This window comes from Spermophilus citellus (genome assembly GCF_964194105.1).
Source record: "Spermophilus citellus genome assembly, chromosome: 10".
In the NCBI taxonomy this organism is placed as follows: Eukaryota; Metazoa; Chordata; class Mammalia; order Rodentia; family Sciuridae; genus Spermophilus; species Spermophilus citellus.
This window is the reverse complement of record NC_138197.1, coordinates 67,531,721-67,554,270: the sequence shown is the minus strand read 5'-3', so window position 1 is coordinate 67,554,270 and position 22,550 is coordinate 67,531,721. Positions and strand designations below refer to the sequence as shown.

Here is a 22,550-nt window from a genome sequence, read left to right as displayed (position 1 = left end):
TGTTTTTCCTTAATCGATTCAAATTATGGGTAAGGTTAGTGAAATTTTACGAAGAAACTAATGCCAATTATAACATAGTACCTGAGCATATTGAGGGTTGGAGAGGAGATGACCTGCCAGCAGTGATACTCTTTTGTTACTTCAGCTCATATTTTACCACTGTGAATTCCATCTTTCCAGCAGACTTTCTTCTAACTTTCCCTTAATTTGGTACCTTCTCCCTCCTTACCAGATGGTTACATGATTTATTGAGAATGAAAAATGTAAAAAATAGTCTTTCTCCTGAAATACAGATGTGGGAATTCGTAATTGAAATTAGATATGTTTTTTTTTAAATTAGAAACTCAGTTTTATGAAAATTTTCTATAAGCTGCATGATTTCCAGTTGATAATTTTATTATGTTCAATAGATATGAAGAAGCTGAAAGAGACTGCACACAGGCCATTTTATTAGATGGCTCTTACTCTAAAGCTTTTGCTAGAAGAGGAACTGCAAGAACATTTTTGGGAAAGATAAATGAGGCCAAACAAGGTAAAACTTTATGTTACACACTCATCCTGATGAGACTCCCAAAGTATAAAGCAGGGATTTTTGTTGCTTTCCCATGGTTCAAAGATGCTAAACTTAAGAAAGGTTTTTTTTTTTTTTTTTTTTTTCCCTGTACAATTGTGCTTATGAGTAGGTTTGAAGGACCATACCTTCACCCAATTAGTCTTTACTTTATACTACTCTCTTGGCTAATTACCAATCAATGTTATTGAAAATTTTGGATTATAAATGACAAGGAAAAGTAAAAATAAGGCAGGAATAATAATAATAAAAAAAGAATCAGTAGATAGGGGATGGAGGCTAATGTGAGGGCTTTAGTGATAATCCTTTTTATTTTTGATGCTTTTTCCCTCTTATTTTTCTATAATCTTGTCTCAGATATTCATTTTATTAGTCTTTTCAAAGAATTGATTTGATTCCTTTGTATGTATTTTTAAATTTTTTTATTTATACTCTTTATTTTTTGGGTTTAATTTGCTGTTTTTTTAGCTTCTTGAGGTCAATACTTTTTTAATTGATTTTCAGCCTTTTTTCTTTTCTGATTTGTGTTTTTTTAAATAAATTATACATAAAATTGAATTTACTATTTTAACCATTTTAAGTGTATAGTTTGGCATCAAGTACATTTACAGTATTATGCAACTAAGACCACTGTCCATGTCTAGAACTTTTATCACCCCATTCTAAACTTCTGTACCCATTAAATAATAGCTCTTCATTGTCCTCACCCTCTATCTTTAGTAACCACTGTTCTATTTTCTCTATGAATTTAACTATTTTAAATTTCTGATAGTAGTAGAATTGTAATAGTATATGTCTCTTTTCATCTGGCTTATTTAACTTAACTCATCTTCATGGTTCATTCATGTTGTTGTTTGTATTAGAATTTCATTCCTTCTTAAGGCTGAGTGATAATCCAGGGTAGGGAATTTTCTTTCTTTCTTTCTTTTTTTCTGTAAGAAGCATTTAATTTATAAATCAGAGAAGTCCATACTTGTTGAGAGACATTTTTTTTAAAGGTAATGATTTTGTGTTTGAAGAGTTTATCTGATGGAAAGTTGAGACAGAAATAAAATAATTGTCCCAAACTTTTATGTGCAGGTGTATTTTAGAAATCAGTGATAAAAGCAATTCATAGTTTTAGATGAACAGATGCAGTATAGACACTTTCCCACCACATAATATTTAAAAGAGCAATGGATGCTAATTTAAGGAGTTGCCTGAGAAGAACAGAAGTCACAATGCTGGAAGCTCCTTCTCATCCAAAGTATTCACCAAACATTGCTGACAAAACCTACTTTGCCAGTGTTAGTAATTCCTCCCACCCCCTTTGCTTTGGGAATATTGAAGTCCCTGGTGCTGAAAATGCAAACAGCGCTTTTTTTCTAACCAATGTCTTATCATGATCTATTTTTATCTTTTTTAAAATTTATATATGACAGTGGAATGCATTATAATTCTTATTGTACATGTAGAGCACAGTTTTTCATATCTCTGGTTGTATACAAAGTATATTCACACCAATTCGTATCTTCATACATGTACTTTGGATAATAATGCCCATCACATTTCACCATCATTTCTAACCCCATGCCCCCTCCCTTTCCCTCCAACCCCTCTGCCCTATCTAGAGTTCATCTATTTCTCCCATGCTCCCTCTCCCTGTTTCACTATGAATCAGACTCCTTATATCAGAGAAAACATTCGGCATTTGTTTATTTGGGATTGGCTAACTTCACTTAGCATTATCTTTTCTAAATGCATCCATTTCAGGGTAGGGAATTTTCTGATTCTGTTTTGTTTGGTAAGTTACTCTATCTTCTTTAGCAGCATGAGCTTTGATAAATTCAATGTTGTCTGGGCCTCAGTTGTATTATCTGTAAAATGAAATTATAGTGAAGGTTACATGAAATTTCATATAAAATAAATAGAGCAGCACATAGTAAATATTAGTCTTTATTATTGCTCACCTGTTACCTAGTGTACTGAGTGAAAAAAACTTCTTGAGACAAAAATGGGATTACTAACTAAATGTATCATGTCTTGAACTTAATTAAATATTTTTACTCCCTTTTTGTGTTTTTCTTTAATTCACTTTAGATTTTGAAACTGTGTTACTTCTGGAGCCTGGAAATAAGCAAGCAGTAACTGAACTTTCTAGAATTAAAAAGGTATTTCTTTCACCTCAGTGTAGTCATATTTTCTGAAACACAAGTTCATATATTGGTTACATAATTAACTCAAAATTTTGATAGTTATGATTACAAATTTATTTTGAAGGAATTAATTGAGAAAGGACACTGGGATGATGTCTTTCTTGATTCCACACAAAGACAAAATGTGGTAAAACCCATTGATAATCCACCTCATCTTGGATCAGTTGTAAGTAAAGCTCTTTTTCTCCTTGTCATTTAAATATCTGTGTTTTATTAATAGAATTAGAAGCAAACTGTTGAAAAAACAAACTAAAAAAAAATGTTGAAAGCTTTTTCCTGAGTTATTTTTAGAATCTTAAAGAAATGCTTCCTAGGATTATTGGCATAATAAAATTAGGGAAAATTCAAATGTTTAGATTTCTAGAGTAATTTAATTTAGTATTTTATTTAAATATCTTTACACAATTTTCTTATAAAAATTTGGAACAGTTTTACATATTTTCTTTTTCTCTTTGGTACTAAGGATGGAATCCAGGGGCACTTAACCACTGAACCACATCTCCAGCCCATTTTTGTGTTTTATTTAGAGACAGGGTCTTGCTGAGTTACTAAGGTTGGCTTTGAACTTGAGATCCTCCTGCGTCAGCTTCCCCAGCCACTGGGATTACAGTGCACCTGGCCAGTTTTACATTTTGTAGCAATAAAATGTTTTTTATTTTATTACTCCTTTTTTCTGAGGTTGAGTTCTCATTGCAATAGCTTGCACATTATTTTGGGCATACTGTAGTTTATCATTAATTCCAACAAGGCTAGTTTTTCCCTGTAATATTGGAACAGAAAGAGTAGCATGAATTTAGCAGGTCTATATTGAACCTCTAAAGTTGAATTCATTTAAGGCAAACATATATGTTATATATGTGTGATGTGACTAAGTGGTAATTCTAACATTTATATAGTACTTTTAGTATATGTGTTTGTAAAATCAAAATTGTAAGATATAAAATACATACAAAAACACACAACAAAAATTAAGACTCAATAATTATAAAGTGAACACACATAAAACTACCAACCAGATCAGGGAAATTGAAAGTTTCTTTCCCCAAAAACCTTATTATGTGCCCATTACTGATGAAGATCCTTTCTCTGACCCACAGAAGTAACAGTTATTAATGGATGAGTCTTTGCTAGAAATAATAATTTTATAAGGAAGTTTGAGCAGGTATTTTTAGCCCCCTTTTATAAAGGACAGGAAGTTTGTTTTGCTATATTCATATTTTATATGAATATAGCAAAACAAACTTCAGATAGTTGATTTCTTAATTTAATACTTTCCCAGTGTTCCTGCTGTGTTTGCATTCATGTATTTTCTGGCTAATACTGGTTTCATGTATTTCAAGTGCCAGGCATGATTCTTTGTTTCTGTGTATTATATTGTATTAATTGTTTCGTGTATTATATTCATTTGCTGCTATTCTGTTCTTTTTTAGTAAATATGATTTAAACTTTCACATCTTTTTTTTTTTTTTTTTTTTTGGTACTGGGGATTAAACCCAGGTGCTTTACTGCTGAGCTACATCCCCAGCTCTTTTTATTTTTTGAATTTTGAGACAGAGTTTTGCTAAGTTGTTGAGGGTCTCACTAAGTTGTTAAGGATGGCCTGAAACTTGTAATCTTCCTGCTTCAGCTTCCCAAGTTGTTGGGATTACAGGTGTGTACCACCATTCCTGGAAACTTACATCTTTATAAGACTTTTTCACAAAAATTAATTTGCACACTTAAAAAAGTCCTTTGATAGTCATTGCTGTCCATAATTATAAAGATTTTGCCATAGGATAAATCAAGTATCAGTATATGTAATGTCTCATGACGATTATACCTGAACAACTTTCATAAATTTGTTAGGTTCTCTCTCCTTGACTTTAAAAATCAGTTTATATTAATAATTATGAAAATGTAGCATGAATTTATTCTGTGACAGTATCTCAAAATCTTTATGAAATAAGAGAGCTGGTAGTAAAGTATTTTATAAATAATCTAACACAAAGAAAATTAGTATCCTACTGAGAAGGGAAATAATTGCCATTTATTTTTATAGTAGATCTCTACGATAATAAATGGGCAATGATTATTTAAAAAAACAGAAGTTAGAAGTTTGGTGTAATACCTTTGAGACTTGATTTGAGCCCTACTTTATAAACTTTGAAATCTTAAGCAAGTTATCTAAAACTTATTATTTTTGAGTTTTCTCCTTAAATGTAGAATAACTCAGATTAGTTATATGAAGGGAAGTAGTGTGGGATGGTGGAGAGAGAGAAGAGAGTGTGTGTGCCTTGGGTTATTCAAGTGAGAGGATAGGCCAGGAGAGTCTGCTTCAGGGCCTGGGAGCCTGGGAGTACTTTCAGCAAATCTCACCAGGGGCCCACAGGAGCCTATTAGGTGGTAGTAAATTAAAGTTTTTCCTGATCTGCTAAACTGTTATTTAAAAAACAAAAACACTTTTGTTTCTCCACATCAAAAGTTCACCTTTCTCCCTGTCAAAAGTTCACCTTTCTCCCTGGACCCATTATCTCTTTTGACTTACAGTTTGTTCTTTATTTTCCCTTGAAATGGGAAAATACAGAACTAAATAAATATTACACTTTTGATCCATAGTTTTTAAAAAGGAGTGGATTAAACCTTTTATATTTTCTTAGTTTTTTTTTTTCTTTCAGTAACAGTATCTTATAGTTTACAGCTATAACCAGCATGCTCTACCTGCAACCCCTGCCCCTGTCATCAGTGGCCCTCAGTGACTCTCAGAACCCATTGGTCTACATGGGTTAGAGACCATTAAGAAAAACATTAATTAGAATCATGTTTATACATGTCTTGTCAATGAAAGAATTTGGCTTTAAATGGACCACAATGACTTAATTCATACTGTTGCTTTTATTTTTCATCATCTACATTTTTATTAGCATGTTATAATTATACATAGTAGAATTTATTGTATATTCATACATTTTTAATACTAACGTGTCCATTCTTGGTCAATGTCTTAATAGAAAACTGATTGATACAGTTATCATCAAGGAAAAGGTCTTAATATAACTGTCCTTTAAAACAGAATTGCCAAGAGGATTATGTTTCAAATTTGCTTTTTAGCTTTTTTTATGTAGAAATACTTAGTTGCTACCATTAGCTCTTAGCCATGCTAATGGAATGTCTAGTTTTGACATTGAATGTAATTTGTATGTCAGAAGTTTTTAATACTTATAATTTTTCATTTATAATTCAACTATGCATTTGAAATGAACAGTATGAGCATGTTAAGTTTTTCTCTTTAAAATCAGATTTGGAATATATAAAAAAATAGAGTAACTATTTTACTATAGCTACAACTGTTTATCAATATTTGTCAATTTTAGAAGGAGCTTTCTTGCCTTTTTTATTTTCAAAAACCCCTCGTGGTATAGTAGTAGCTCCTTAATGTCTGGTGTGATGATATAGTGAAGAATAGTGTTTTGTTTTACTAAATATAAAATAATACCATAAGTATAAGAGAAATTGAAAATATTTGATACTTGTAATGATCAAAGTAAATAGTGACTGCCATTTATTTTAAATTAGAAAACCATTATGGATAACACTGACCAATTTTGTAAGTATTATTTGGCAAATCTATAATCCAGGGCTGGTTTAATTCATCTACTACATATGCAGAGATTGTAGTTAGTCTGTTTCAGATACTATGTATTATTGTCTTATTCTACTTGCCTCAAGTTAAACCATGCTGGTATTGTGTTAATATATTTTCTTTGCTCTATTGCCTCAAGGATCAAGTCCAGACTCCTTGACATGGCACATAGGTCTCTGTATTAACTGTCCTTAAGCAGCCTCTCAGGCTTTTTTTGTACCACCACTGCCCTTGTGACAGCCACACTGGACTGCTTCCCTGCCCTTGGTCTTGTAGCAGCCTTGCCCTTGGCCATTCCCCTGTGCTGTTTCCTTCTGTGAAGGCTTCCCTGATTCCACTGTTTACTTTTCCTTCCTGAGTTCTCTTGGCATTTTGTGCTTTCTTCTTTTATGCACATCCATTCCCTCAGAATTACTTACGCATTTGTGTCTTTCTTTTCCATTTAAATCTTGTGTAGGGTAGGTGCATAGCTTTTTATTCTTTGTATTCTCAGAGTGTAATTCCTATGTCTGTTTAGCCACCAAATTGAATTTACTTACAACTGGGATATTAGCTGTAAGAACACAGCACCTTTTAACTTGTGACCTTAAAATGGGAAACCGCTAATATGTTGATTTTAAAGAATTGATTTTAATTGTTTTAGAAACCACTCAAGAAGGTTATTATTGAAGAAACTGGTAATTTGATACAGACTATTGATGTGCCAGATAGCATTACTGCTGCTGCTCCAGAGGGTAATCCTATTAATCTAGCAAACGTAATAGCAGCCACAGACACTGCTAGTAAGAAGAATTCAAGCCAAGATGACCTTTTGCCCCCAAGTGATACTCCACGAGCAAAAGTTTTGAAAATAGAAGAAATCAATGATACTTCAGCCTTGCCGTGAGTAGAAATACTGTTATTTGCTAATCATCTAGAATGACAGTAATTCCAGTAGAAAATTGATATTACTAAGAAGACTTTTGACTTACTGCAGTTTTTTGTACTGTCTCACTTTAGATTCTAATTTTCTTTTATTTGTCTTTACTGTGAGAAAGATTTTGTTTAACAGTAATCACTTATTCCTTTATTGGAGCAGAGTTTTCAGAGATAATGTAGATATAAGAAAGTGCCTTAATCAAATTGATTTTGTTGATTTTCTTTTCTAGAACTTCAGTGTATATATTTTACTATTTAATTGAACAAAAAATTTTAATTTTTTAAAAGGAAGATCCATAAAAAATGCAGAATTTAGATACTACTTTTCTTTTTTAAAAATATTTTTAGTTGTAGTTGGACATAATACCTTTATTTTGTTTCCTTATTTTTTTATGTGGTACCGAAGTTCAAACCCAGTGCCTCACATGTGCTAGATAAGTGCAATACCACTGAGCTACAAAACCAGCCCAAGATATTACCTTTATTTTCTTTTTTAAAAAAATATATATTTTAATTGTAGTTGGACACAATACCTTTGTTTTTTATTTCTTTTTATGTGGTGCTGAGGATCGAACCCAGAGCCTTGCACATGCTAGGCGAGCGCTCTACCGCCGAGCCCCATTCTCAGCCCCTATTTTCTTTCCTTCTTTCCTTCTTTCTCTCTTTCTTTCTTTCTTTCTTTCTTTCTTTCTTTCTTTCTTTCTTTCTTTCTTTCTTTCTTTCTTTCTTTCTCGGAATGCATTACAAATATTATTACACATATAGAGCTCAATTTTTCTTATCTCTGATTGTATACATAGTATACTCACACCAATTTGTGTCCTCATACATGTACTTTGGATAATGATCATCACATTCAACCATCATTAATTATCCCATGCCCCCTCCCACCCCTCTGCCCCACCTAGAGTTTTGTCTATTCCTCCCATGCTCCCCCTCTCTATCCCACTATGAATCAGCTTCCTTACATCAAAGAAAACATTCGGCATTTGGTTTTTTGGTATTGGCTAACTTCACTTAGCATTATCTTCTCTAACTCCATCCATTTACCTGCAAATGCCATGATTTTATTCTTTTTAATTGCTGAGTAATATTCCATTGTGTATATATGCCACATTTTTTAATCCATTCATCTATTGAAGGCTAGCCCCTATTTTCTATACCCATTAATATTGAAGACTGTTGGGCACTCTTTAATTTTTGGAATTAAATTTGGGATTAAATAATTCCATGAGTTTCCTGAATATGAAAATATAGATGATACAGACTGATTAGGTTAATTTGTGTTACTGTTTAGTATTATGTATGATTTTTTTTTAGTTGTTGATGTACCTTTATTTATTTATTTATATGTGGTACTGAGGATCGAACCTGGTGCTAGGCAAGTGCTCTGTCACTGAGCCATAATCCAAGCCCACATATGATCTTATAGATAGTCTTACATTGCCATTCAGCAAACCTGTGAATTTTCACTTTTTTGTTTTATTTTAAACTTTGAACGTTAGTGATAATTTTACTTGAAGAGATAATATGGATTGGTGGGAATATAGTAATTGGGTAGCTTTTGTAAAACAAAAGGAAGAAGCATTTTCTTCTTAGAAATATCTTGTAACTGATACTTTGTTTCTGAAAGGCTGAGTTGTGAGTTTTTTTTTGATGCAGTCCTGCAGTAGAGATGGTATTCTCAAAGGCTGACCAGGCTAGTGACCTAACAGATGAGAATAGTCATTGTATAGTTAGAATATGAAAATTTGCAAGGGCATAGTCTTTTTTTTTCAAAACTATATATATATTATTAGTCAAAAGAATTTAATACTTGTAGAATACAAATAAATAACATTAATACATTAGAAATTTAAAAATCTCTAGTGCAGTTTTCTTTATTGAGCTTTGACTATTTATGATTCATTTCTAATTGTTTGATTGATGCCTCTGAAATATTTCAGACCTCGAGTCAGTTTGAAACAGGACATTAGCCAGTCTTTGAGTGAGAAAATTTCTATAAAGGGAGAACAAGTACCTGCTAAGTTTGTCACATCTGCTCTGCCTCCAGTTCCTGCCAACTCATTCCAGCTTGAATCTGATTTCAGACAACTGAAAGGTTCTCCAGATATGTTGTATCAGTATTTAAAGGTAAGAGAGAGGAAGTAGTAATTCTTGGAAGTAAAAGGTCTAAGAACTTTTGTCACTGTATAATAGTGCTATAATATTTGCTTTTTGAATGACATAATATTAGAAAATGCATTTCCCCTTGCTTAATATATATCATCATCTTGCCAGAACATTTAAAAATATTTGCAACCAGGGAACCTTGGTTTTTAACTTTGGAAATAGGTTCTGTATTAAATTCTAATGTCTAAAATAACTCAGTGTAATTTTATTTCTCATATAGCTTGTGCTTAATCTTTCATCCTTCAAGCTGAAATACATTGAATGACTTCTGTGTGTCAAGTAATTCGCAATGTTTAGACAATTATTTTTCTGAAAACAAATGAGCTTTTATTTGCTCCAAGATACAGAATTGAATCATAAGAACTTTAGTTCTTATGATTAAAAAGCACTAAATAATAGATTAGAATAGAACTTAATAATAATAGAACTGAATAATAGATTAACATAGTGTTTTTCAAGTATAATGATAGTATCTAACTCCCTTAGAATTAGGTAATAAACTGTCATTTCAAATTTGTTATCTCATTTAATTTTCCTTTTAAATATTTCTAGTTCTATCTAGTTCTTCCTTTTTGAAAGTACAGGTTGTCCCTTGTAGAGTGGTGTCTGTATGTTCATGTGATTATTTTTTTTCCCCTTACTGAAACAGATTATCTGTTGTTGTTCTCTCAGAATTGCATTTAAATGTGGTCCCATTTATATTTATTAGATATTAATGCATTATAATTATTCTTTTTTTTAATATTTATTTTTTAGTTGTACATAATACTTTTATTTTGTTTATTTTTATGTGGTGCTGAGGATCGAACCCAGGGCCTTGCACATGCTAGGCGAGCGCTCTACCGCTGAGCCACGACCCCAGCCCTATAATTATTCTTACTACTTTTATTTAAACAGTTTGTAAATAATTTGTGCAATGTGAATGTTGCCACAATTTAATTTTCTGTTTTTCCCAAGCAAATTGAACCATCCTTGTATCCTAAGTTGTTTCAGAAGAATCTAGATCCAGATATATTCAACCAAATCATTAAAATTCTGCATGACTTTTACATTGAGTAAGTTGAATATTTTAATTATGCTCTCATATTGTAATACTGTGATTTGGAAAATTCATTCTTTGACATTAATATTTTATACATAGCAAAATTAACTTTCTAGTAAATTTTAACATTACAGAAGTTATAAAGATATGACAAGTATAGACAAAAGGGTGAAAGCTTCAGTGGGAGGAAAATGTGGTTTTTTTTCCCTGTTTTTTTAGTTGTAGTTGAGCACAATACCTTTATTTTATTTATTTATTTTTATATGGTACTGAAGATCAAACCCAGGGTGCCTCACACATGCTAGGTGAGCACTTTACTGCTGAACCACAACTCCAGCCGTGGATTTAATTTTTTTGTAGAGAAGTAGGATGTGGAAATGACCAGCGTTAGAATAATGGTTTCTCTGTACTAAGCTCTCATTTAAGAATATTATAATTTCTTTGGCTGATTTTGAGAAATTTTATCATTTGGGGACTTAAAATATAAACAGTATCCAGGGAAAATATAAAAAGTGACAATCTTACTTGTGTATAATTAGAAATATTGTATTAGTAAACAGAATTAAATGAGTTACTTTTAACTGATTATTGGTTTTTATTTTTTGGATTATTTCAGGAAAGAAAAGCCATCACTTATTTTTGAAATCTTACAAAGACTTTCTGAACTAAAAAGGTTTGATATGGCAGTAATGTTTATGTCAGAATCTGAGAAAAAGAGTAAGTTCTAAAAGGTTTTTCTATTTCTAGTTATTCTTATATGTTCCTTTACTGTTCAAAGAATGACAACAGACTTTATTTACAAGGTATATGCAATTACATGTAAGTTAATTATAATTACATTAAGTTGTTAATTGAAGTGCAGTTAAATTAAGTACAATTAAAATTGTATTTTTAATCCTGACAGTAGTAGCAAGTGGCAAGTGTAGGTACTATTATTGCTATTATTGTTCTCTCTGGTGTTTTTTCTTTTTTCTTTTTTTTTTTTGTACTAGAGATTGAACCCAGGGGTGCTTAACCACCAAACCACCTCCCTAACCCTTTTTATTTTTTATTTTGAGACAGGGATTCGCCAAGTTGCTGAGGTTGGCCTCCTGCCTTAGCCTCCCGAATTGCTGGGATTACAGGCAACTAATTTTTAAAAATTACATTTTTAGTTTTTAATTTTAATTAAAAATTTAATTAATTTTCATTTTTAAAATTATAATTTTAATTAATGGGCCAGGCATTTGTTCTTTCTTTTTTTTTAAGAATAAATATATAAGTGTTTATATATACAAGTAATGAAAATATACAAGTAATGATTTACATTTGTCAAAATAGTCAAATCTATTTTACATTTTTTTACACGAGCTCTCTTATTATTATTTTTTGCATTACAATTCTTAATACACCTTTATACCACAATTTATCATATCTCTGTATATAAGATATGCCATTTGTTCTTTATAGAAGAAAAAACTGTCCAGTAGAGAGGTTAAAGAATTTGACCAAGGTCACATAGTTAAAGAAACACCCAGGATTTGAACCCTGACCTTCCACTTCTGGGCTCTTCTTGGAAGTGTGGTATGTGGCATAATAGTTGAATTCTTGCCATCATGGAGCATGTAACTGTTGGGCCAGTATGGGCCTAACGTCTAATCCATTTTGAGGGAGATAATTCATTTTCTTGAGTTTGTTTCAGCTGAATTTTCAAAGAAGTTCAGGAGTCATTTAGATGAAGGAGTAGGGAAGAGTTTTGGACTAAGGGAATGATGCATGCTAGAAGTACTGAGGCAGGAAAGAGCAAAGTTCAGAGAATTAAAAATGTACTGTGACTGGATTATAGATTTGAGGGGTAAAGAATGGCAGGTAATGAGCTTGAAGAATTATGTCCCTTTTGTATTTTTACATCTCTTATTTATTTTCACATGTCAGTCTTTGGCATGAAGGGTCAGTTTTGGGAAGTCCTAAAGTAAAATCGGACTGTGAAAACTTCATTTTTGGGCTATATACTGGTTTCAGGGAAAAGCAAAATCAAATACAGGACTAATCAGTTTTTTTTTTTGTATTTTAAAAATTAGCAAAAGCGCAGTGTATCATTTTTAGATAACTCCTATATCAAACATACTTGATTCCTTTTCTTACTCTTTATTTCTAGAAATGAATAAATGATTCTTTTTTTTTTAAGCTAACAGATGTGAAAACTGGTCATTAATGGCACAGATCTTTTTATTTATTTTTTATTTTATTTTTTTTAGAGAGTGAGAGACAGAGAGAGAGAGTTTTTAAATATCTATTTATTTAGTTAGTTAGTTAGTTAGTTAGTGTTCAGCGGACACAACATCTTTGTTTGTATGTGGTGCTGAGGATCGAACCCGGGCCACACGCATGCCAGGCGAGCGCACTACCGCTTGAGCCATATCCCCAGCCCCAATAAATGATTCTTAATAAGAAAAATACTCTTGTACTTTGGAAAGTGGACATGTAATTTAGAGATTTTTTTTTAAAAATAGAATTTAATCCTAAAGCTTCTGCCTTATTTTTAGTGTACCCAAACCATTCTGTGAAATCCCAGATATGTCATTATTATTGCTGTTCTGACTTCATCATTTGCCATTTGTTCTTTTTTGGCGAGGGTTGAGCAAGTGGAGACCAGGGATTGAATTTAGGGTCACTCAACCACTGAGCCACATCCCTAGCCCTATTTTGTGTTTTATTGAGACAGGGTCTCACCGAGTTGCTTAGTGCCTTGCGATTGCTGAGGCTGGCTTAGAACTCCTCTTGTCTCAGCCTGGGAGCCAATGGGATAACAGGCGTGTACCACCATGCCGGGCTGCCACTTTTTTTTTTATTACTCCACCCCCAACTTGTTGGCTTTACATCTTTTAATATGTTAAACTGCCAAACTTACTTTAACCTCAGGGACTTTATATTTGTTCCCTCAGCCTAGAATTTAGACTTTCCTACGTGTCTTCTTCACCTTGGTGCTTCCTGGCTTCTTTGAGTTTCACCTCACACTTTCTTCACCAACTCTGGTTAAAATGACTGTCCACCTCTCATCACTGCCCCTCACTTTGTTTTCTAATCCTGCTTGATTTTTTTTCCTAACACGTAACTGAGAGTGTTTCATGTATATGCTTATTATTTCTTTTTCCTTAACAGACAAAAGCTCCATGAGAGCAGGAACTTTGTTTACTTTGGTCAGTAGGCCTCAGTGCTAGTACATAATAGCCTTTCAATATAGAAGTGTTGAATGATTTCTTGTCCCTCTAATGTGATATTATGTTCAGAGTGTACTTGAAGAATGTAAGCTTGCTCTTTAGACCAACCTACCAACTGTGTCTTGGTTGGGTCACAACTGTGTGCTAAGTTAAACATGGGAAGCATTTGGAATGGTTCTGGCATGTAATTAAGCATTCCGTGAAGATAGCTGCTGTTATCCATATTTATATTGCCATTATCATTAATAGTTGTTCATACTTCTCACTTGAACTATGTTTTCCAAAGTTGAGTGTAGACCACTCAGGTAAGAATGATGATTTTATGATTCATAGACAAATCTTTTTTTAATACCATTTTTTAAAATCTTTAGTATTTATGTATTATTTAATCTAAAAATGTATTACTAGCCCATCAAATGTGATTTCATAGATATTATTGCTGATTTTCAATTTATAGTAATGATATAAAGTTTTAAAAAGATCTAAAATTGAAATAAAAATATTAAGTAAATAAAAGTATACTTGTGGGGCTGAGGTTGTGGCTCAGTGGCAGAGTGCTTGCCTAGCATGTGTGAAGCACTGGTTCGATTCTCAGCACCACATATAAATAAATAAAATATCCATCAACAACTAAAAAAAAATATTTAAAAAGTATATTTGTTAGGCCAAAAACTTTTTAGGCTTTTATAGAATAAATTAAGTTTATTCTGTAAGGTTAATGTCATTAACGATGTAAGGGAAATTTTGTACTGTTAAAACAAAATATTTTGGAAAGAAACATTGTTGAATTATTGTAATTTTCATTCTCAAGTTGGCTTTTTAAATATGTGAGTTGGAATTTATAAGTAATTTTAATTATTGCTTTCAAAATATAAAAAACTTTTATTTGACAGATCAGATTACTTCTTTTAGTTCACATTTTGCTTAGTTTTTTTGAAAATGAGATTAAAATGGATTTTTTTTTCTCTTTCAGTTGCACATGTATTGTTCAATCACATAGACAAATCAGGATTGAAAGATAATTCTGTTGAAGAACTCAAGAAAAGATATGGTGGTTGAAGATGTTTTTGACTTCCACATGTAAATTTTTTTCTACTGAAAAATAAAGTGTTTTGCTTTTTCAGAAACCATAAAGAAAAGGACTCACTTTGGACATAAATTAATTAACTATAAAGTGAATTGTGAGAATTGTATTCTGGTGAACTATTTGTAAGTCTTTCTAAAAATAAAAATATAAATAATGGCACATTTGTAAGAGTCAGCATTTTGTTTTATAAATCATTTAAAATGTTACATTTAGATACATTCTTTAGTGTTCATAAATATTACGTTTTTGTATTTTCATGAGTTTTTGTAACTGTGACAAAGCTGCTTCATATAGCTATATACAGGGAATTAGGTAGATAAAAAGATAGTTGCCCTTTTTTTTTTTGCCTAAATTAAAGAATTCCTTCATCCACTGGTGGGAACCAAGCCAAGTTTCTCAGCTTCTCATTTTTATCTCCTCAAATCTTATTTTATGATGCTTGTAGTTTATAAGACTTTCAAATCACAATTCAGCTATCACTTTAGAACCAGATCTGGTTGAGCATAGAGCAGTAACTGATCATGAGTCCTTGAGCAAGCTCCACACATTCTCTAACCCTGATCCTGTTTTCCAAACCTTTTCTGCTTGTGAGGTTCTGGGTTCAAGTGTTAACTCTGATGTTGGAAGTTAATGCTTGGGGCAGTTACTTGACAGCTCTAAACCTCTTATTTCCTACAAGGCATCATGTGAGTATTAAAAGTGCTTAGAAAGTTCCTAGGGCCAATAGTAGTAACTAGCAAGTATTAAGACTCTCTGTGGTCTTTTCTTGGGGGAGATGCTTTTTGTCTAATCCTCACAGCAACCCTACCTGGTAGGTTCTTTCTATTTCCATTTTACAGGTAGCAAACAGGAAGCCAAGAGAAGCAAACTAATCCCTCAGGGTCATGTTACTTGTAAATGATATAGCTAGGATTTAAACTGAGGCCTTCGTTTCACTTGAGGCTGTGATGTAACCATGGAAGAGGTGACATCTAGGTTCAGAGATGAAGGATTAGAAAGAATAATCCAGGTAACCAAGCAGAAATCATGGTCTTGATAGAACAGCCTGGAATGGAGAGCTGTGAGAATAGGACACATTGAGGGATTTGTAGGCAGTAGAGAGTCTGGGGCTTGGCTGTAAGCAGAGGGGCGAGGGAATTGGAGCCAAATCATGAAGGGCTTTCTTAAAGTGACAAAAGAGGTCAGTTTTCTGAAAGTGATAGGGAACCAGGGGCTTCATTTTACAAATAAGGAAATTGAGGCATATGTGGGTTATATAATTTGCTCATTATCACTTTACTAACAAGTAATGGAACAAAGATACTATATCAGTCTGATTTCAGAGGCTACATACTCAGTGACCATTCTATACTGTATTGTCTCCTTGGAGGTATAGAGAAGGTAGATTTAAAATAAAGTTAAAATATGTTTAGGAGGGAAGATCAGGAGTGGCATTTATTCATCAATTCGGTCATTTCTTGAGCCTATAATGTGCCCATTGGGGACTAAACACTGGAGAAAACAGTTTTGCTCCCCAGTAATTCACAGTGCAGTCAGGAGTCACATGAGCAATTGTGGAACGGTGTCACGAGTGCCCTGATAAGGTTTGGAGAGGGCACCCCTGGAGTACAGAAGGGCAATTCTGAGTCAGACTGGATGGGACAGGGAAGAGGAGGCAGCAATTGATATAAAATTGGAGATAGATGATGCAGGAACACAAAAAGGCACAGGTGAAGCTCGTGTAGTTAAGGGCTCCTTGACTAGCCATAGTTGTGGGCAGTTACACGCTGGAGGGTCATGTGTGAAGTAGGGTTTGAGTTGACTGGCTACATTCTCCTTCCATTTGCTTTTCATTTGTTTATTTTTCTTGTGTACATGCCCTGACTACCTAATTAGATTTTAAGTTCCTGAAGGGTTGTGAAATTATCTTATATACTTTTAGTGTAAACATTGGCCTGGCCACAACAGAGGCTCAGCTAAGTTTATTGATTAACCTATTTAGATTACCACCATTTTCCCTAGATTAGGTGACAATCTAGCCTAATCATTTATTGTGGGTATTTAATAGAGGATCCTCAACTCAAATTTGCAGGAGAATTTTACCTCTCATAACTTTTTCAGTGTAATCACTTAAAGAAAGATGAAGTTACACATAGTATAGATTATCTTGATTGACTTGATGACATTTTGTTGAATAATTTGGGGTAGTAGGAAGGCTTAGCCAAAAATAATTTTAACATGATTGTTAATAAGTTTGAAACTCCTCCCGCCCTAACCCTTAACCGTGAAAATGAATAACCTCACTTCAGCTTAGTCCCAATAGCAGCCCATCTAGCTTCAAGGCTTTTAACAAGGCAGGTGATACCTTTTAATTTCAGGGAGCAGTCCAAATGCTGTCCTCATTTTAGCCTGGTAGCAGCAAGGAGTCAGAATTCCTCACATCCCTTCTCTCTGAAAAAGGCTGTTGTCTAACATAGGAACAGCTGAAGTATCTGGGAATCTGATGCTGATGCTGACTGTGGAGTTTGAAATTAGCAAAAAAGGCCTCTAGATAATTTTATTTAATAAATGTTCATATCTATCTGCTTGTCATAGTCAGACTTTGTCTCCCCAAAGTCTGTATGTTGAAATCTAATTACCACTGTAATGGTATTAGAAGTGGGGCCTTTTTGATTAGATCATGAGGGCTCAGGATTTGTGCACTTAAAAAGAGGCCCCAGAGAGCTGCCCTACCCCCATGTGTTATGTAAGGTTGTAACCAGATACCTAATCTGCCTTGATCTTGGACTTCCCATTCTCCAGAACTGGGAAATAAACTTCTGTTGTTTATAAACTACCCAGTTTATGATATTTTGTTATAGTAGCCTGATCAGATTAAGGCTTTAGTATATCCATATTTTGTAGTAGGCTAATCAACAAAGGCAGGATTTGTATGGGTAGGCAGCTTTGGAGGAGGCCCTGGTTAGTGCTGCAGGGGACCTCCCAAGGGTTGGTCTTTTGGGTTCATTGGAGACTTCTCTTACACCAAAATCCCGGAATGTGTCTAGGAAGTATATTTAGTATATTTTACATGACAGTGCTCCTTCAGTTTATTTGACTTCTGTGATCATAACATGCCAATCAAACAAATGGGAGCTAGGACAATCAATTCCCTGGGGTGTACATAATTGGTCCATGTGCTTGGGCAGTGACTGGCACTGTACTGATCACTGCAAAGGAGCCAGATGGTGATTGATGAAAGACTTTATGGAGGGATTTGGAAGATTATCCTGGAGCTGGTGATTAGGGGAAGAGACTGGAGATGACTTGGAAGAGGTAGGGTCTGAGCAGGCCTAGCAGGATAGATAGGATCGGGGTAGGTGGAGGAAAGTAAGGCTTCTCTATCAAGAGATTTACCTTAACTGCCAGGCGGCACAGATGTGTGGCAAAATGGTGGAGTGGAAATTGCTGTGACAGCAGTTCCCAAGTGGCACATATAAGGCCCAGATCTATTTGCTCTGGAGACATCTTGGGGAGGAGAACTGTAGCATTTGGTTTGTCTCCTGGTGTATCATATTTTGTATGAGGACATTTCAGTATTTAACCTTTGTGCTTTGGAATATTGACCTGAGAAGTCAGGTGAGAGAAAAGGGATCAGACACTCTAGGAATTGACAGATAAAACTAACTGTTTAGGCCTTATTAGATTCCTTTGCATTTACTCTTTCTTTAGCGGAGAGTGTAAATAAGGAACATATAGCTGAGTTTTAGGGGTTTTGTTAATCTACTTGTGGTTTGTTTTACTGACTAATTTTAAATCACCCCAACTAGTGAGCATACTAATCATGACCCTGAGGCTGATGGTGGGGGAAAATGTCATTTTATAAAACTAGGGGCAACTCTTGGGTGAGTAAAATAGATGAAATTGGGGAAAAAATGAACAGATTAGGGTAGGGCCATAAGAAATATTGGAAAGCATGTACAATGTCATGAATTCAAAGTTTCTCAGCTGCTAAGAAGTGACTGAACTATATTAAATGCTTTTCCAACTCCTGGCCAGGTTCTCTTTTGGTAATGAGTCTTGCTGCAGTCCCTTCTTCCCTCAGGAGGTATACCAGTTTGCACAGGGCAGAGCCTTGAATAGGCATTCTAGATGATGTGTACACTGCATGAGAGGTGAGTACAGTGTAATTATCTTGGTCATGGTAGTGATTTGAACTTGAACATCACGCAAAAGTAATTCTCAGTTTGATTTTAAGAAAAGAGAATTTTAAAAAAAGCTATTCTCAGCTGAAAGAAGAATGAAATTATGGCATTTGTAGGTAGATGGATGGATCTGGAGACTATCATGTGAAATAAGCCAATCCCAAAAAACCAATGGCCAAATATTTTCTCTGATATGTGGATGGTGATTCACAATAAAGTGTGCGGGGTGGTGGTGGGGTTTGGAAAAATAGAAGTACTTTGGATTAGGCAGAAGGGCGTGAATGGAGGGAGGGGGCATGGGGTTAGTAAAAATAGTAGAATGAATCAGACATTATTACCCTATGTGCATATGTGATTACACGATTGGTATGAGTATACAACAAGTACAACCAAAAGAATGAGAAGTTATACTTCATTTATGTATGATGTGTCAAAATGCATTCTACTGTCACACGTATAACTAATTAGAACAAATTTAAAAAATACCATTTGTGAATAGTGAAGGTTAAAAAAAAAGCCATTCTATAGCCAGAGTGGTGGAAATACATGAGGGCAGATGACTGAGTCATTCCACCAATCATACATGTACTAGAATTTTGCAATACCATTGAGAATACATTTGAAACTGTCCCAAGGAATCTGGGCCATAGTAAAAGAGTTTTGTTGCAATAATATCCTCTGTGCTATATTGACATTTTTACTCAGTTTATCTTATTTGCCCCTGGTAACCATCCAGTGAGATATTTAATGCAGTTATTACTTGGATTGGGAGAGACTAAGTTACTTGCTAGAGAGACACGTGAAAGTGACATAACTCAAAACTCTGGTGGTTCCAGAAACCTGTCAGGTCTCCTTATGAAAATTGTGGACTTTATTCAGTTGACTTTTTAGGATTGTGGATTCAGTGGTACTGTGGACTGAATGAATGTATGTTCCCCAGATTCATGTGTTGAAACTCTAGGTCCCAATGTGGTGGATTGGCAATGAGAATAGAGCCCTCATGAAGTTAGTGCCCTTGGGAGAAGAAACAGGAGAGAGCTTTCTCTCTCCCTCTCATTCTCAGTCTGGACCTTGTTCTTTACCATGTGAGAATACAAGAGAAGATGGCCATCTGCAAACTAAGAAGAGAGCTCTCACCAGACACTGAGTCTCCTGGTGTCCTAATCTTGGACTTCTCAGTGTCCAGGACTGACAAAATAAATGTTTTATAAGCCACCCAGTCTTTTTTTTTTTCTTAAAAAGAAAAAAAAAACTAGTTTAATAGACCTCTTCATGTTGTAGATTTTTATTTCCCAAACACTTCATTTCAGAGAGAATCTAAAGCCTTACATCCTTCTTTGGCCATTTTCAGGGACTAAAATTATTGTAACATTGTTTATGTCATCTTTTAAAATGAGCTTTTTATTAAAAATATTAAAGCAGTAAAAAAATACATTTGATTTTCTTAAAAAAATGCAATTTCAACTAAGATAAAGAATGTGGGGTGCATTCTTCCTTTTCTCAGTACTTTAGTACATGAGCCCTAGAGGTTAAAAAAATACCAGATTGAACTTTGAAGGGGAAGAACTGTCACAAAAATGTAGTTAGAAGGGGGCGTTTTTTAGGGCCAGGAAGTATGTGTGGTGGGAAATGGGTTTGATACTTAGGTCTGTTCTAAACACCAACCCCCACAGTCACCAGTTTCTGCTATACTTCCTTTTCTTTTTAGCTTCCAACATCAGTAAACTGTTTTGATATTTACTTTGTGGAATAAGTAATAAAATATGGTGAGTTTGGTATCTACTCTTACTGGAATTATTGAATATGCATTTCCCTAACATCAGATCAAAGTCCAGGTAGCTCAGAGTTACGATGAAGTATATTTGCAATGGCAAAAAGGCAGGTTGACCAAGATGTCATAGTTTTGTGGTCATTGGTTTTGATTTCTATGCTCAGTTCTGTCCTTTCTACTCTTTGAACCAACCCTTGTGAATGCAGAACATCTGCGCATTCTTTGTGAGTAGTTACTGCTGGTGGGACAGGTATTAACATATTAGGATGGTGAGAAACCAAAGTCAAAGATATCCATAATTGTGCCCACCAGTAAGTAGCAATGGCAGAGGTGGCAATCTGTTTTCCTGCCAAAGTTGCCATTGACCTGATTTTAACCTTAATAGCCTACAGTTCAAGACCTAGGGCAGTATTGCCACTAGAGTCTGGCAATGTGGAAGCTCTCCTTGGCTATAGACTTGATTGTGTTCTCAGCTCTGACTCCAGATTAGCCATCTTGAAGTGCCAGAGGTCCTTTCGCCAGATACATTTCCCTACTTGTTGCTGGACTGCCTGAAGATTCTCTCCTAGACTTCTTAGAGACAAACATTTTTAAGTTGACCCAGACATTACTATAATTCAAAAAATGAGCAGAGTGGATTTATCTGATCCAACTTTTTCACCCTTATGCTTTGGAAAGTAGGATCCTGAAGGAGTCTAAAGACAGCCTTGGGAGACCAAAGCAAAGAAGGATTTGAGGCAATCCAGAAGTGAGAAGGGTAGATGTTTAACTGGGGAAATGGAGAAGGAGAAGAGAAAGGGAGACGAATCTGCCTGCCTCCTGAATTTTGCCGGAGCAGGGGCTAAGAGAGGCTGAAGCCCCAGGCTCACAACCTTGACAGTATTTTTGAGTCTCCAGGCTGTGCATTTTCCTGAGTTAATTCAATACTAGATACTCATTACTAACTTATAGATCTGGTTATTATTACTTTTAATAATAACTAGATTGAGGCTAGAGGAGCCTTTGATGCTATAAGAAAATCCCCATCTGCAATAGCAAGGTCATCCGAAGCCCCCAATATGTTGGAAAGGCAGAAACAAAATCCAGAGAGAGAGAGCAGCAGATTCAAATTCCTTTCTACAGCCATGACCAGCATATCCTCAAGGGCTCCAGTCTGAGGGAGTCATCCTTCCCAGTGATGTTGTTTCCTGGGTCACTAGAAGACCTTTTGTTGGATTATAGGACACACAAATCTGCCCTGTCCATTTTTTTGCCAGTCCTGCCTAGGGCCTCCCCAGTCTCCCTGCTGTGGTCATCCTGTGGTTTCTTCTTAGGCTGCTCCTCCCAGATCTGCTTAACATCAGGCCCTGGCCCCTCTCACTTCTCCAGCACAGCTGATACAAAAAGGCAGCGTTGAACAGCCTTTACTCAACACTTGGGGGTGCCATCCAGTCATTATGGGACATAAAAGAACTTTAGAGCTAGGCAATGCTGCTCCTGGAGTCCACTGGCTGCTGCTTTTCACTCCACCTCAAGACCAGACTTCCCAGTCAATGGGCCTAGGCTAAATAAAGTGAAACCCCCTCCCTCTCAACACTTTCCCTCCCCTCCCCTCTTCCCTCCCTTCTCTTCTCCCCTCCAGTTTATAGTCTCTGCAGAAGTTCCCCTGCTCTCCTTGAAGACTGGCTTCATGTTTAAAGGCTCAACATCATTTTGTAGCTTCCCTGCTGGGATTGCACCTGGTTTCAGCTGAAAATGGATACGCATTTACCTTAGATCTGCTTGACCAAACCGTGTTTCCCAGGACGAGGGGAGAATCTTAACAAAGGAGAA

General features: G+C 34.8%; 1 protein-coding gene across 4 annotated transcripts in view; it reads left to right on the top strand.

Moving 5' to 3' along the window:
- RPAP3 (RNA polymerase II associated protein 3) overlaps window positions 1–14,960 on the top strand; it is a 42,078-nt gene extending 27,118 nt beyond the window's left edge. For all 4 annotated transcript variants that reach the window (XM_081309861.1, XM_081309860.1, XM_081309862.1 and 1 more), the window contains exons 10-17: window positions 411–532; window positions 2,651–2,721; window positions 2,831–2,932; window positions 7,029–7,267; window positions 9,250–9,436; window positions 10,433–10,530; window positions 11,134–11,234; window positions 14,691–14,960. In XM_081309861.1, the coding sequence (XP_081165987.1) occupies window positions 411–532; window positions 2,651–2,721; window positions 2,831–2,932; window positions 7,029–7,267; window positions 9,250–9,436; window positions 10,433–10,530; window positions 11,134–11,234; window positions 14,691–14,776 (1,006 nt within the window). In that variant the 3' untranslated portion in view covers window positions 14,777–14,960. The remainder of the gene's footprint in view (window positions 1–410; window positions 533–2,650; window positions 2,722–2,830; window positions 2,933–7,028; window positions 7,268–9,249; window positions 9,437–10,432; window positions 10,531–11,133; window positions 11,235–14,690) is intronic.
- The last annotated feature ends 7,590 nt before the right edge of the window (window positions 14,961–22,550 follow it).